The sequence below is a fragment of the Indicator indicator genome, chromosome 21 (assembly GCF_027791375.1).
Source record: "Indicator indicator isolate 239-I01 chromosome 21, UM_Iind_1.1, whole genome shotgun sequence".
In the NCBI taxonomy this organism is placed as follows: Eukaryota; Metazoa; Chordata; class Aves; order Piciformes; family Indicatoridae; genus Indicator; species Indicator indicator.
The window spans coordinates 3088798-3104359 of record NC_072030.1 but is presented as its reverse complement, the minus strand read 5'-3'; the positions used below and the strand labels follow the sequence as shown (position 1 = coordinate 3104359).

General features: G+C 44.0%; 1 protein-coding gene across 1 annotated transcript in view; it reads right to left on the bottom strand.

Annotated features, from left to right (window-relative positions):
* BRSK2 (BR serine/threonine kinase 2) overlaps positions 1–14970 on the bottom strand; it is a 387342-nt gene extending 372372 nt beyond the window's left edge. Inside the window, exon 1 of the mRNA XM_054390340.1 lies at positions 14877–14970. Coding sequence (XP_054246315.1) covers positions 14877–14970 — 94 coding nt within the window. The remainder of the gene's footprint in view (positions 1–14876) is intronic.
* Between the last annotated feature and the right edge of the window lie 592 nt (positions 14971–15562).

Here is a 15562-nt window from a genome sequence, read left to right as displayed (position 1 = left end):
AGTCTTCCTCTCAGCTTTCTGCAGGAAAAGGACTACTTCAAATCCTGCCACTGCACCAAAATGGATACACGGAGGAAATACAGAGAGGACTCCCTGCTTCCCACCCTCCCCAGTCACTCAGCTCAGCTTGCAAACACAAAGGACCAAGTTCTAGTCTCCACTCTCCCTGCCTTGCACTGCTCCAACAGTGAAAAGGAGGGAGCAATCCAGCCTATTGGGCTGCCCAGGGACTTCCTCAGTAGTATGGTGGTTTACCTCCACTTTCTGCTCCTAACTTTAGTGTCAGAGCCTTAACCTAGGCAAGGACACTGCCTGAAGAGCAGCTGTATCCCAGCAATCCCAGTCTGCAGAGCAGCATGCTTATGGCATTCCAAACCAAACACAGGTGAGAGAAACTGTGCTGTTTCAGACAGGTTTGCTTAAGGGAACTGAATCTGAGCTGTCGAGCTCGAAAGAGACCTCTGAGATGATCACTTCCAACTGCACACCTAGAGCTCACAATCCCACTAAACCATGTCCCTCATCACAACATCCAAACATCTTTTAAATACCTCCAGAGATGCTGACTCCTCCACCTCCCTGGGCAGCCTGTTCAAATGCCTTCTAATGAAGAAATATCTCCAACCTGAACCTCCCCTGGCACAACTTGAAGCTATTTCATAAATAGTCAGGCTGCCTGCAGTTCCCTCCATCCCACCCCCCAACAACATAACAGATTAGTAAGTTTCAGTAAGTTTGGAATTCTACAAATTTCATGGAAAGTCTAGAATGTTGGGGCTGGGGGGGAAGGGGAAGTCAAACTATTGCTCCCATAATGGAAAGAATACTTGTGATCTAATCCTTAATGTATTCCAAGAGAAAGAAAAAAAGATGGACAGGCTGAGGTGGCTCCAGAACAGTCACAAACACTGTGCCCAAGAGATAAGACAGCACAAGAAGAAGGGAACACAAGGTTTAAAAAAAGTGGAAAAATAGAATTCCTTAGTTCCACAGTTCACTGAACAACTTACGGTTCCATTGTACAGGATAACACAGAGAAGAGTAGGAGAGTTAAGGTTTGAATAGATCTCAGGAGATCATCTAAGTCCAACACCCTTGGTCAGAGCAGAGTCAACTAGAGCAGGCTGCTCAAGACTGTGTCTAGACTGGTTTGGAATACAAGCAAGGATGGAGACTTCCCAACATCTCTAGGCAAATCTGTGCCAGGTTCAGCTGACCTCCACACTGGAGAAGCTTCTCCCCATATTGAACTGGAACACAAAGGCCAAAACAAGGTTAATGCCTCAATATGAAAGGGGTTAGATACAGATACTAGAACACAAATGACCTTTCCTTTTAGTTCCCAACCTAGGCAAGACTCACAAAACGTGGAAGCCAAAACATATCTGAGAAAATAAACCCCCAAGGACACATGGAACATCAGTGTTCATTTCCCACAGGCAATGAATCTGTAGGAGAAATAGAAGAAAACCCCAGGAGTACTTTATTTCTCAGTTTGCCATGACCATACAGCTTTTAAACCATAAAATAAAACCATCTCTAACAATAATAGGTGCTTATTTAGCTATTTTTCTGGCTTAGAGCATTTCTAAGGGCTCTTCTAGCAGTAAACATCAACCTATTTAAATAAAGCTGAAACGACTAAAGGCCTCAAGTCTTGGAAATAACAAAAACCTTCCTAAACCTTCACTGATGTGCTGGAGGAGATTGCAGCTGTAGAAGGAATCAAATACTTGTCTACCATCTTCTAGACTGGAATGCCAAACCTTGAACCAGTTTCCAAGTTTGAAAAGGCAAGGTAAATCCAAAGTATTAAAAAAAAACAGGCACAAATCAAACACCTCCCCCCCACACACACACACCTCAAACCCAGCTGACCAAGACTTCAAAAGGACCTTCTGACAGAAGCCAAGCTACCCATCATTTACAACGTGAAAAATAAGGTAAGAGCTTAAGAATAAAATATTGCGAGAGCTGGAGAGACCTCAATCAGGTAAGAAACTAAAAGTCTAATCCACTCCTTAATCCATGGGAGAGATCACAGTTATTAAGAAGAATTCAGACAGTCACTGAATGAAACTTACCCAGGGCAAATGGCTGCATGATGAGCAACCCAACCCTCTGCTGGCAAACAGTCAGCAAGAGAGACGAGAAATTTTTAACCACCTCACTCAGTGCATTTCATACCACAAGGATCTGGAATGTGATGTCTTCTTTGCCTACCTGAGCTGGTGTTTTAATTCAAATGCAAAAAGACAGCAAAGTCTTTTTGCTTAGCTCAGAATTTATCAGAGCAGGATATTGCTATCTTAAAAGTACAAATTTTACAAAGAGAAATCATACATCACCAGCTCATGTTTAGCTGCAGTGTGTTACTGCTCGTTCCTTTTCATCATAAATTATACCAACGATACTATGAACCTGGGCTACAGTGGACCTCATGCTGGACCAAAGCAACAAAACCACCACTTTTCCCAAGAGGAGCATCCCTGTACAAATCTATTGTCTACATTCTAGCCACATGAAAAATAATCCAGAAAAAGAGTGAAAGAAGATAAAGAGCCAAGCACTACCATCAACATTCCTGGGTGGGTCACTGTGATCTGGTGCATTCTTCTTTGTCTCCCCCTCTACTCTGCTCTTGTCAGACCCCACCTGCAGTACTGCATCCACTTCTGGTGCCCCCAGCACAAGAAGGATATCAAACTACTAAAGTAGGTCCAGAGAAGGCCACAAAGATGACCAGAGGACTGGAGAACCTCCCTGTGGGGACAGGCTGAAAGAGTTGGGGCTGTTCAGCCTGGAGAAGGTTCCAGGGAGACCTTAGAGCAGCCTTCCAGTACCCAAAAGGAGCTACAGGAGAGTTGGGGAGGGACTTTGGACATGGGCTTGTGATGATATGACAAGGGGCAATTGATTGAAGAGGAGAGATTCAGACTGGAGATGAGGAAGTAATTCTTGACAGTGAGGGTGGTGAGACACTGGAACAGGTTGCCCAGGGAGGTCATGAATGCCCCTTCCCTGAAGGTGTTCAAGGCCAGGTTGAATGAGGCCTTGAGCAACCTGGGCGAGTTGGAAGGTGTCCCTGCCCATAGCAGTGGGGTTGGAACTGGATGACCTTTAAGGTCCCTCCCAACCCAAACCATTCCATGAATCTATGAAATTCTCATCTGCAACTGAAGGATTGCTCTTCAACCTTTGGCAGACAAACTTCAGAGTTCTAAGAGCAGGCTTCAGACAGACAGTAGAAAACAAACATTTTTTGGTTCAGACTGGTTTGTTTCTCTCAGAAACCAGCTCTTCCATTCCTTTTGTTGCAGTCAGTAACGCTTTTAAGAGCTAAATGACAGGGGCAGTCAGCTTATGGCATGTAAGGCTGGGCACACAGAGGAATGACACTGCAGAAGCAGAGCTTGTTAATACCTATGGAAGGTAGGCATTATTACAAAAAAAAAAAAAAAAACATTATCACCCTGATATTCTTCTCCCACATTAAGCATATACCACAACAGAGAGTAAATCAAATCTGTGAGAGCCTCAGGAGGCAGAGGGAGTCCAGCGTTTTGTAAGCAGAAGCAGGCAGCCAGAAGAGCACTTACTAAATGGATGCCTGGGAACAGTTTTCCAGCATTTACTTTTTATTTTCCAGAAGTTCAGAAACATTATCATGCCTGTAATTCCCAGAGTGTTGGAACAACAAAGCAAAAGACAACAAAAAGACAGTCTTTGCCCACACTAAACCACTTCATGCTGGTTTCCCTCCTCAGCTCCCCCCTGCATTAACCCATTTGAAGATGCAAATCTCGGCACAAAGCTTTTACCAGCAAGAATTCCTTTTGTCAGAAACTGTCAAGTTCTCTGTTTTTGCCAAACTCCTTAATTACCAAATCACTGATTATCAATGGCTGGATGTTAGATAAGACAATGAGGAGCAGTCTGTTATCAGTGGCAAGCTACACAAGGAAAGGTCCCTTCCACTCTAACCTCACCCCATCCACCACCCCAAGTTAAACACATTTATTTGAACAAGAAATTAAAAGAAAATAATTTCTTCTTTTTTTCATTATGCAATCATCTCTGTGCAAGGAAGCCACATGAGGCACAACAGAAGTCTAAAAGGCAGATACTGCCTGGCACAGCCATGGGTAGAAAACCATGAGCTCAGCCATTAGAACTTTGTGGAAGTTATTCAGGGCAGCTTTAGGGCTACTTCAATTTATGTCACTTGACAATGATCTCTGTGGCCTTCAGGAGATAAGAAAATAATCTCCTCAAAATAAAACTGAGAGAGCTGACAACTCAAGATAAGTAGTGCACTGTACCCACCACAACACCAAGTAACAATCCATCAGCTACCTGCACCAGCCTGAAGGTTACCCTACACTGTTCTGAAGGCAATGGAGCCATCTACAAACCAATGGACCTGGATTGGTTTGAATATAAACATCATCATTTAGCTTCTTTGGCCACATTGCCACTTTTCCTCAGTCTCACGGCACACTTCCATTTGTTATCCCTCAAAAACTGTATCCCAAGGTCATTGAAAAAGAAAACTGGATATTCCTGTTAATGCAGCTCACAGGACAGTGGCAATTCCACAGGCAGCTCTGCCACAAATGACACATTCCAGGAGAAAGCGCTCACAGCAACAGCAATAGCCAGCAAAACACTTTTATGAGAGGAGCCAAAACAATTTCCTCTCTTCCACCTAAATTCCATTGAAACCTCATTTTCAAAAGCTATGAAGCAATGAAAGAGAGTCTTCTGGGTCATTTTTTTTGTGTATGTTTCTTAACAGAGAAGGACCTGGGAGTGCTGGTGGACAAGTTCACCATGAGCCAGCAATGGGCCCTCACTGACAAGGTCGATGGTCTCTAGGGGTGCATTAAGAAGAATGTGACCAAAAGGGTCAAGGGAGATTCTCCTCCCCCTCTACTCTGTCCTTATCAGCCAAAACTAGAGTACTGGGACCAGGCTCCCCAGTTCAAGAGAGACAAGGAATTACTAGAGAAAGTCCAGCAGAGGCTACTAAGATGCTGAAGGGCATGAAGCATCTCTGTGAGGAGCAAAGACTGAGAGCCCTGGGGCTGTTGAGCCTGGAAAAGAACAGCTTGAGAGGGCATCTTAATGGTCAGCAAGACCTAAAGAGTAGGAGACAAGAGAATGGGGCCAGACTCTCATCAGTGGTGCCCAGTGACAGGACAAGGGGCAGCAGGCACAAACTGGAACCCAGGAGGTTCCACCTAAGCTTAAGGAAAAACTTGTTTGGTGTGAGGGTGCTGAAGCCATGGAGCAGACTGCCCACAGAGGTTGTGGAGTCTCCTTCTCCAGAGAGATTCCAAACCCACCTGGTCATTGTGATCCCAGGCAACCTGCTGTGGTTGAACCTGCTTTAGCAGGAAGGCTGAACTGGATGATCTCCAGAAGTCCCTTCCAACCCTCCACCATGCTGTAATTTTTCATTTTTATTTTTAACCACTAATATTTTATTTTATCCATAATCTTTCTAGACAGTTAAATATAACTATAAAAATGTTATACTGATATTCAGAATTAAATCAAACAGCACTGGATAAGTACTATTAATATGCTCTTCGAAATTAAGTCTGGCCACATCTGTGCACCTTTAAAAAAACAAAACAAAACACCCAAAAAAACAAAACCCAAAACCAACTTAAGGTAAACCTCAGCTCTTCCAGACAAGGGTATTCTTTCAGAATCATATCCAAACTGTTCAGGAAAACTAAACTTTCAGTTTGTACTTGTAAATATTTATGCTGTAAGTCACTCACACAGCTATGCAAATAAAATAACACACCCATACGCAACACAGCCAACAGACATTCAAGAACACAATTCAAATCTCTGAATATTGTCAAAGTGCAACCAATCCTTAAGTGAGGTAAAGGGAGTTGGGGAAAGGAGATACAAACCGTTGATTGCCAGAAAACCTAAACCAAATCAGGAGCTAAAAGGAAATCAGTGCATACTTAGAGACTCTGCACATGAAGCAGGTTCAAGTTCATTAGGAACACTCTTTACAACAAATTATTCACGTTACTCTGCAGAGCAGGGTGGATGTTTTGTAGAGAAACGTTCCTGTTTATGCATGAACTGAAAATGGAACAAGCTCCTCACATTCCCCAGAATGAGCAGCACTATTGACTAGGATTGCTAAACATCTTGGGGTTGTTTAAAACAAACCTGGAGAATTTCTTTGCGATGTTTCTTAATACAACAATCCACAACAAGCACAAAGCTTCCACCTGTCCCTCTCCATCATAGGCTTGATGAGCTTTCTACTGAAGTCAGCTCAGCCTAGAACACTGACTGACTTTACAAGGGCAATTGCCAGCATCTCCACATTTGAAGAGCAGCACTCAGAGCATTCATTTGTGCCTCTGCCTTGATTCACAGATTGCATCAGGTTGGAAGGGACCCTCAAGGGTCATCTTGTCCAATACCCTTGCAGTCAGCAGGGACACCTCCGACTAGAGCAGGCTGCCCAGGGCCACAGAGAGTCTGATCTTGAATGTCTGCAGGCACAGGGCCTCAATCATACCCCTGGACAACCTGTTCCAGTATTTCACCCTTTTCATCGTGCAGAACTTTCTCCTGATGTCCAACCTAAATCTATCCCACTCCAGTTTCAAACCATTGCCCCTCCTCCGATCACCACAGGCCCTTCTAAACAGTCTCTTCCCAGCCTTCCTGTAGGTCTACTTCAGATATTGAAATCTAGTTATAAGGCCTCCCCAGAGCCTTCTCTTCTCCATCCTGACTTCGACCTCCTATTTTGACTGTTCTCCTGTGTGCACAATACATTCCTCATGCAAAGTCTCTTGCTTCAGAGGGCATTACTTCCCAATTTCCTTTCAAATTCCTCCTGAAAGCTGGAATTCTCTCACCACCACCATTTGTTCTATATGCCTACCTACAAGTTTTGAGGAAGGTATCAACATTTATTACTGCCATTGCAATTACTGTTTCACCTTCTAAGCATTAAATGCTTCCCAAAATATAATATATGGAGTAAACTTAAACAGAAAAAGATCATAGCCTTGGAGAATCCAAAACTTACACTGGCTGCTCTACTCAGTCTACAAAAGTCCTTGCAAGACTGCAGGTCATCATCCCCTGTACTCAGCACTAATGAGACTGCACCTGGAATCCTAGGTTTGGTTTTGGACCCCTCACTCCAAGAAGGACATTGAGGTGCTGGAGCTGGTCCAGAGAAGGGCCACAAAGCTAGGGAAAGATCTGGAGAACAGGGTGGGTGTGGAGCACCTGAGGGAACTGGGTTATTTAGCCTAGAGAAAAGGAGGCTGAGGGGAATCCTTCTCACTCTCTATACCTCCCTGAAAGGAGGTTGGAGCCAGGTTGGGGCTGATCTCCCTAGTAACAGGACAAGAGGAAACAGCCTCAAGTTATGCCAGAGGAGGTTTAGGATGAGCTTTAGGAAAATTTCTACACTGAAAGGATTGTCAAGGCCTGGAACAGGCTGCCCAGGGAAGTGGTGGAATCTGCTTCCCTGGAGGTGTTTAAAAGCCATGTAGATGTGGTGCTGAGGGACATGGTTTAGCAGTATACTTGGTAGTGTTGGATTAATGGTTAGACTTGATGATCTGAAAAGTCTTCCCCAGCCTAAAAATTTCTAGGACTGTAAGAACCCATTTCAAATGCTACATTTGCTCTTCTCCTGGTAGCACAGCTTTTTTGAGATGAGAAAAAATTCCTCTCAAGAAGTAATTTCTATGAAGAGGCTTTTTTAATTCCTCCACCCTCTCTCACCACCCCAATGCAGTCCTTCCACTGTGGTGGCACAAAGTGACATTAGAGCAGTGACAGAAAGCAGCAAAGTGCTTGAGCAGTACAAGATCTCTATTGGTGACATCACTGCTTCCATAGTTCCTGCTGATGACTAAACATAGCTATACAGAAGCAGTCATACAGTCCCACTCATCTGACATTCAGCATCTGAAAAGCTCTTGGGTAAGGAAGCTCACTGCATTTTGCAAAGGAAAACAAATCATTCAGAGCCTGTTCCTCTTTCAACAAGTTCATCATAATTGTGCTACTTCATAAGGACACAGAGCTGCTGGAGGGAGCCCAAAGAAGAGCCACAAAGATGATCCAAGGGCTGGAGCACCTCTATGAGGACAGACTGAGGGAGCTGGGGTTGTTGCTCCTGAAGAGGAGAAGACTCCAGGGGACCTTAGAGCTGCCTTCCAATACCTGATGGCACCCTACAAGAAGGCTGGAGAGGGACTTTTCATAAGGGTGTCTAGAGACAGGACAAGGTTTGAAGCTGAGGGAAAGTAGGTTTAGACTGGATCTTAGGAAGAAATCTTCAGTACAAGGGTGGTGAGACTCTGGAACAGGTTGCTCAGGGAGGCTGTGAATGCCTTCTTCCCTGCGGGTGTTCAGGGCCAGGCTGGATGAGGCCTTGGGCAGCCAAGTCTAGCTGAAAGATGTCCCTGCCTGTGGCAGGGAGGTTGGAGTAGATGATCTCTGAGGTCCCTTCCAACTGAAGCCATTCTACAATGATTCTATGACACTGGGGTAAAAGACTACAAAAATGGTCTGTCCCTACAAAGTCTGCAGAAGGATGAAAGCCAAAACACATTTTTACTGTACTTAGCAAACAGGAGTTTGCTTAAAGGAGTGAAGGTCATAAAAAGGATATCTAAACTGCAGTTCAGACATGTGGCCTGGTCAGTTCCAACCAAAACAATTCTGATTCTGTAATACTTTGCACAATTCTTATGCAAACAAACAAACAAAAAAAGAGCATAGTTTAGTAATCCACTAGAGCATGAGGAACAAAACACACCAAGCAGACTGTTTCTTCACTTCACTGCTCAAAATTAAGGATAATGGGGAAACAGCCCAGAACCAACAACCATGTCCTGGGCTGATCCCCAGCAGTGTGGGCAGCAGGGGCAGGGAGGGGATTCTGCCCCTCTGCTGAGACCCCACCTGCAGTGATGGGGCCAGCTCTGGAGTGCTCAGCACAGACAGGGATCTGTTGGAGCAGGGCCAGAGGAAGCCACAGCAATGATGGGAGGGCTGGAAGCCCTTTGCTGTGAAGCCAGGCTGAGAGTTGAGGTTGTACAGCCTGGAGAAAAGATGACTCTGGGGAGACCTTCTGGTGGCCTTTCAGTGCTACAAGGGGCTGAGCAGAAAGCTGGGGACAGACTTTTGAGCAGGGCCTGTTGCAGCAGGACAAGGGGTAAAGGTTTAAACTAAATGAGGGAAATCCAGACTGGGGAGAAGGAAGAAATGTTTGACATACATGGTGGTGAGAGCCTGTCCCAGGTACCACCAGAGAGGTGGTAGGTAGATGCCTCAACCCCTGCCAAGATTCCAGATCAGGTTGTTTGGGGCTCTAACCTACCTGCTTATGCAAGGAAGGGTTGAAACTAGATGACCTTTAAAAGGTCCCTTCAAACTAGAACCAGTCTATGATTCTATGACTCCATCATAGTTTACTTCAGTCAGTGATGCAGGCAAACAGCACTCCTGAACAATCAGATGAAAGGTACATAAAGCTTTCAGAACCCATAACCATCACTTGACACACTTGACAATCCATTAAGTCTCAGTCACTATGACATAACCTTTCCTGGCAAAACTTCATGCTTAAGACCTCTACTACCCACAGAATTGTGTGCAATATTTTATTTGCCTCTGATCCCTAATTAACAATTTGTCTTCACAGAGTATGAGGACAAAGGAGGTAGATTCAATGTTCTGAAAAAAAACTTTTTAAAGAAAAATAAAATTAAATATACATGAAATCATCAAGGGAAGATATAATGGTTTGTTGCTTGTTTAGAAAGGACATGGGGGGACAACAATGATTCACACCTCTGTAACAATGCATTCACCTAGACAGCTGAACAGAAGAGAGCTGCACTCTTCAGCTTCTCTCTAGATCCAACATACTAGTTCAGATTAAGTATGTATATATATACATATTCTAGCAGTATGAATGGAAAGGATAAACTTTGTGTAACCTACTTAAGGAAACCAGGCTTCTGAGATCACACTGGCTACCAAACACTCCTCCAACAGAACTGAAGCTTTCCATTTCATCTAAATTTGACAAAGACAAATGAAAACAAAACAACAAAAAAAAATTCACTAACACATTTCAGTTTCTGCCAGTGTCATGGAAACAGGTGGTTAAGAAACATCCTGTTTAAGCTCTCACTGAATAAAAGGCTCCCAGATTCACCGAGTCCCAAATGCACGATCCCTGCTCTTACATAACCCTCCAGCATACTGCTGAACACCTCACTGCTGGCTCAGATAGAAGGAACTTGTTATCCACCTAAGCAGCCCTAAGTTATAAGGTATACAGTGTAGAAAAGGGACCCACACACACTTTTTTTGTGAAGGTCCAGGTGCCCTGAGTGCCAAGCAGGATTCTTTGTACCGAATGCCTGCAGAAATGAGCTTATAACAGAATGAAAGGAACAAGACAAAATGGATCAGCAACATGACATTTTTCCATCAAGTTTAGCTTCAAGTGAACAGGAGAACTCCCACTTCCAGCCAACGTCTTATTGCTTGGAGACAAAGCAGCATACAGGAAATTTCAACCAGACATGAATTGGTGCCACAGCAGAGAGTGATGCTGAAGCCACAGAGAGACTGTCAGATGAAAACACAAGGAAACCCTCCACAACACTGAAGCCCTTCACAGGAAATGCTGCAGTTCCACATCTTCACACTCATTAACAAATACTCAGTTCAGTCACTCTGAAACACTTTTTAAGAGTTTCAAGGGTGAAACAGGGATTAATGAGGGGAAATGATAGACAGAGAAAAAGATATGTAGGAAATTAAAACCAAAACCAACCAACCAAAAACCAGTAAAGAAAACGCAAGAAGCTTATTTCATGCAGGATTAATGGCAAATGAAGGCAAGTTGTGTTTGACCCAAAACTAAACCAGTCCTTCATGATCAGGTATGACTGGGGCTTCTCAAGGCATGCTGTTTCCACCTGTGTTACTCTGACATCCTTTGTTCATTACTGTTAATTACAATAAAACCCTCCTATAATTAACTGTAGAAGTATCTACCAAGGAAACTTGGCCAACCCAACCCAACCTTTCCCCTCACGCCATGTGCATGTATCTCAACGATCTTTTATGCTTACAACTCTCTAAAACACAATTTTTAGCACAATAATGAAAACTAAGCTGCTGCTTGTACTCTTGCAAAAATCAAATACTGATTCCACAAGCTGCTCCTCCTGCTGCAGCAAACAAGAGGTGCTCTGAATTCAAGGCATTACAAAAGCAAACCACCTTACTTCAGCACTCGAATGATATCCTAAATTCACAGGCAAAGGATCTCCCTTCATTCCTCCACCATTCCCCAGCAGAGAGTGAAGCACAGACATTTTTCAGCACTGCCCCATGCAGCCCTTGCCCACCTTCTCCAAGTCAGAGGCCCTGATCCTGTCCTTGTGGCACCAGCAAGCTCAATGCACCAGCACAAAAGGCTGCTCAGGACCAATTCTGCATACCCCACATCTGAATTCTAATCAAGACTTTCAGCAATGGTCATTACCCTCCAATTTGAGGTGAACCCTTTTTCCTGTCTGTCTTGCCCACAGCCAGATATCACCAGGTTCCACTGATGTCCCAGATGCTGGCCCTTTCTGCAGGGACCAGTGGGCTGCTGTTGGTAAGCATTTTCTTTTCAGCTATTTGGGTGTCAATCACTGAGAACTTAATAGAAAAAGCCATGGAGTTTTATACTTAACAGTAAGTTCTCCCCCAAGGCACCATTTCCAAGTCTGCCCTGAGCTACAAACCCATGCTCCTGCTCCAAACCCCTATCTTTTGATCTCAGCAAAAGCTAAAAAGAGTGATTAACACATTTGCAGCACATATTAATATATCTGGGAGCAAAGCTGGACCTTCATGTCTGAAATAACTTTAAAGTCCAGAATTGTTTTTTATTCATAATGAAAAAAAACCAAAACCATGAAGAACACTGTAAAACAAACAGGACTTCGCAACATAACTTACACTTCCATTCTAGCCTGCATTACATTCTGCCAGATTTTAGTCCTCACTTTCCCCAACCCCTTGGGGGGAAAAAAAAAAAAAAAAAAATATATATATATACACACACATTCCAATTCATTATCTCCTAATCTTCCAAGCTTTAAAGCAAGCTCTAAAGGAATGAGTACCATCACTTCAGCCATATGCCACTGCAACCCAAATTCAAAGTTCCACGCCATGACAACACTGTGGTGAACCAGGCCTTGCATACTGCACTTGCTGCCCTCTCCCCTAAAACACTGCAGGGTTGCCTGTTCCCCCTCCAAGACGAGCAGGAGGAAGACTAGCTACGTACCACACACACTACTCATGCCATCCTGCCTGCTCCCAAATGTGATTAGCACAGAAAATGCGAGAAGACCAGAAGGCATCTTTCCATATTTAGCTGTGTGTGTTTTTAATACCGAGTGAGATTTCACCCCAGTGCATTACTCCCCTCACCAAGGGTGGGTATAGCAAGGAAGACACAGGCTGACATCAGCTACTTTTGAGATTTCTCTTCCTCTGTTCCCCTCCCTCCCCCCAGCTTCTATGACACCATGCACTGTGCATTTTGTGTGCATCCATGTATGCAAACAGCAGAGGCTTTGCTAAAGATGGGTTATATGGTAAAGCTGCAAAAGGAAACTTTCACCCTTGTCCAGCTGGCTGAATAACTGCAGAGGCCAACAGCAGCAAGCCTCTAAATACATCCTCTTCTCTCTCCACCCCCACATCTCTAATCACTTAGGAGAAAGATAGGAAGATTAGCAGAGAGACAAAAAATAACCAAAGCTGCAGATAACCCTTTAGGACCACAACATCAGGCTACAAGACATGGAGCAAAAGGTTAATGCAACTGTATTTTCAGGAATCTCAGGCATAATTGTATTTAAAGGGGAGGGAGGGGTGCTGAGAAGGGGAGAGTGAGGGAAAAAGGAAACGGTGATGAAGACAAATATTAATTTGTTGTCTACAGCTGGCTCTTTGATCACCTGGAGTATCCAGGAAAGGAATGCCAGAAGAAATAGGGCAGTTTTATTACCAGCACACTGCATTTTTTTGGTAGAGGATGTTCGTTATCATCCTCAGACCATACCTGGGTAAGAATACAGCTGCAGAAGTAAGGGCTTCTGAAGCTATGCAAAGAATAAAGGTGGTAACCAAAACAGTGACAGAGAGCTACCTTCAGCAACTGATACACTGAAGAGATTTGAGAGGGAAAAAATGAAATATAAATAAAAGTCACTTCCACTAGAAGACAATGTCATCTTCATCCCTGCCTCTGAACGGTTGCTATGGGGTTGTGAAGAGGAGGGGAAGGAGGGGAGGGGGGTTTATAATCAATCATCTCAGAAGAGCATTGCTTCTTACAGAGAAAGATCTGGATTTTGACTGTGTCCCTAAGAAAATTGCGGACTGCAGAGCTGCTGCCACGCAGGGCAGTAAGGAAGCAGGCAGAGCAGAGGCAGCAGCTGGGGATGGAAACGCCTATTAAATCCTTTAGACAACAGATGGGCAAAGCTCGGCTGGGTTATAAAAAAAAAAATACACCACAATGCATCATGTTTTATTGTCCCACCATAATGAACAACACTTAACACCCACATGCCCAAAGAAGCCCCCCTAGAGCTGATCTTCCCCTTTCCCTAAAGAATCTCGCATCTCAATCCACTTTCAGGGGGCTCCTAACCCGATGAATTTGTCAGCTGCCATTGCTTATGCCACTTGTCAGTGAAAAAAAAAAAATTCAATCATTTAAAAAAAAGAAATTAAAAAATTCAATAAAGCAGACATTTGGACTTCTTCTGAAGGGTTTTTCTTCCAAATAATGCTCTCCTGCCCTTGAAGTGAATCTGCTACCCAAGCAAGCAACAGTAAGTCCAGATCTTGAACGCGTTTAGTGGATCTAATTATGTCATGTAGGGCAGAAGCACCTGCTCTCTTCTAATTCCCTCCACTCTGTTTCCTTTTTTTTTTTTTTTTAATATTTCTTACCATTGTTCCATTCAGGAAAATCTGCTGGGGGTGAGTTTCATAAACAAGCTTTAAGAAAAATAATTAAATAACCTCCCCTCCCCCCCACTCCCCCCAATCCGATCCCTCCTACAAAAACACAGCACAACCAGAATGAATTCTGCTGCCCAGCCTCTGTTGTTTTTTTTTTTCTTTTCAGACCCTACCCACAAAAACCACCAAGCCCATCCATCCATATTTGCTAAATACCCACAGCAGTCAGTGCCACAGACATACTGCACAGATTTCCAACCCCCCCAACTGCACCTCAAGGACTACACCCTTTTCAATCATGATGTCATGAAATACTGCTGGTGACTCCCCCACTACCACCACCACCACCTCCTCGGTACTACAGGATGTGAACCTTTCATTTCAGTATAATTTGATTAAAAAATTTAAAATGCTCTGAAGTAGGGCAGTGAAGAAATTGATGTGAAAATTTCACCACCAGACGACCATCTATTTTTTCTTTTTTTGCCTCTGCATCCACTCTGGCTGTCAGCAGAACAACACCCATTAGCAGGAGTAATGAACATAAAGCATCCTGGGTTTTGTTGTTGTTTGGGATTTTTTTTCTGACAAAACGGGAATTAAAAGAAAAGGAAGAAAAGAAATAATTAAAATGAAACCTAAAAATAAATAAAGGCAAAAAAAAAAAATCCCCTGCGAATAGCATCTCCACTAAAGCAGCAAATGGGAAAACCTGAACCCTGGAATATCCCATCCCCAACAGCTCAGTGGCTGCTCCAGCACCTTCCCCCTAGCGCCGGTGCTGCTGCGAAGGAACCAACCTGTCTGTCCTTTTCCTAGGGTTTTCTCCAAACGATAGGGTCCAACATATTGTGCATGTTGAGCTCCGCTGCCTTCTTTCCCTGTTGATGTCATTTCTACCTGGATCTGTAATTCTGCAATGTGTATGTGCTGATGAGCTGGAATCTCTCTCTCTGCAGGTCTTTAAATTCCCACTTTGCAGCTGTGCAAGCAAAGCACTCTTTTTCTTTGCTTTAGTCCACTTGGTTGCAGATTTTTTTTTCTCTTCCTCCTCTTTCTGTCCTCTCTCTCTCACGTGTGTGTTTTCTCGCTGGGTCTGCCTGGGACGCTGATGGCCGAAGGAGTTCTTTTAATGTTCAAAGAGGGAGGGGATCTACGATCCAAGCCCAAGGAGCATGATGCTGGTGATCCGAGCTCCGCACGCCTTGTTCTCTCTAGGAGCTGTTCAAGGGAGAGCCAGAGCTGGAGCAGCGGAAGAGCCGGGGCCCGCAGCTCTGACTGACATGAGGAGCAGCCAATCTCCTCCTCACCCACCTCCTTCTCCCCTCCTCCTTCCACTACCTTTTCTTTTCCATCAGCAGCAGCAGCTACTGCCTCTGCCTGCTACACAGCATCATGATCAATGGCAACAGCAAACACCCAAGTTTACCACTCTCTTGATAAAGCATAATTAAATCTACCTTAATGTTGATATTATTTTAAGACC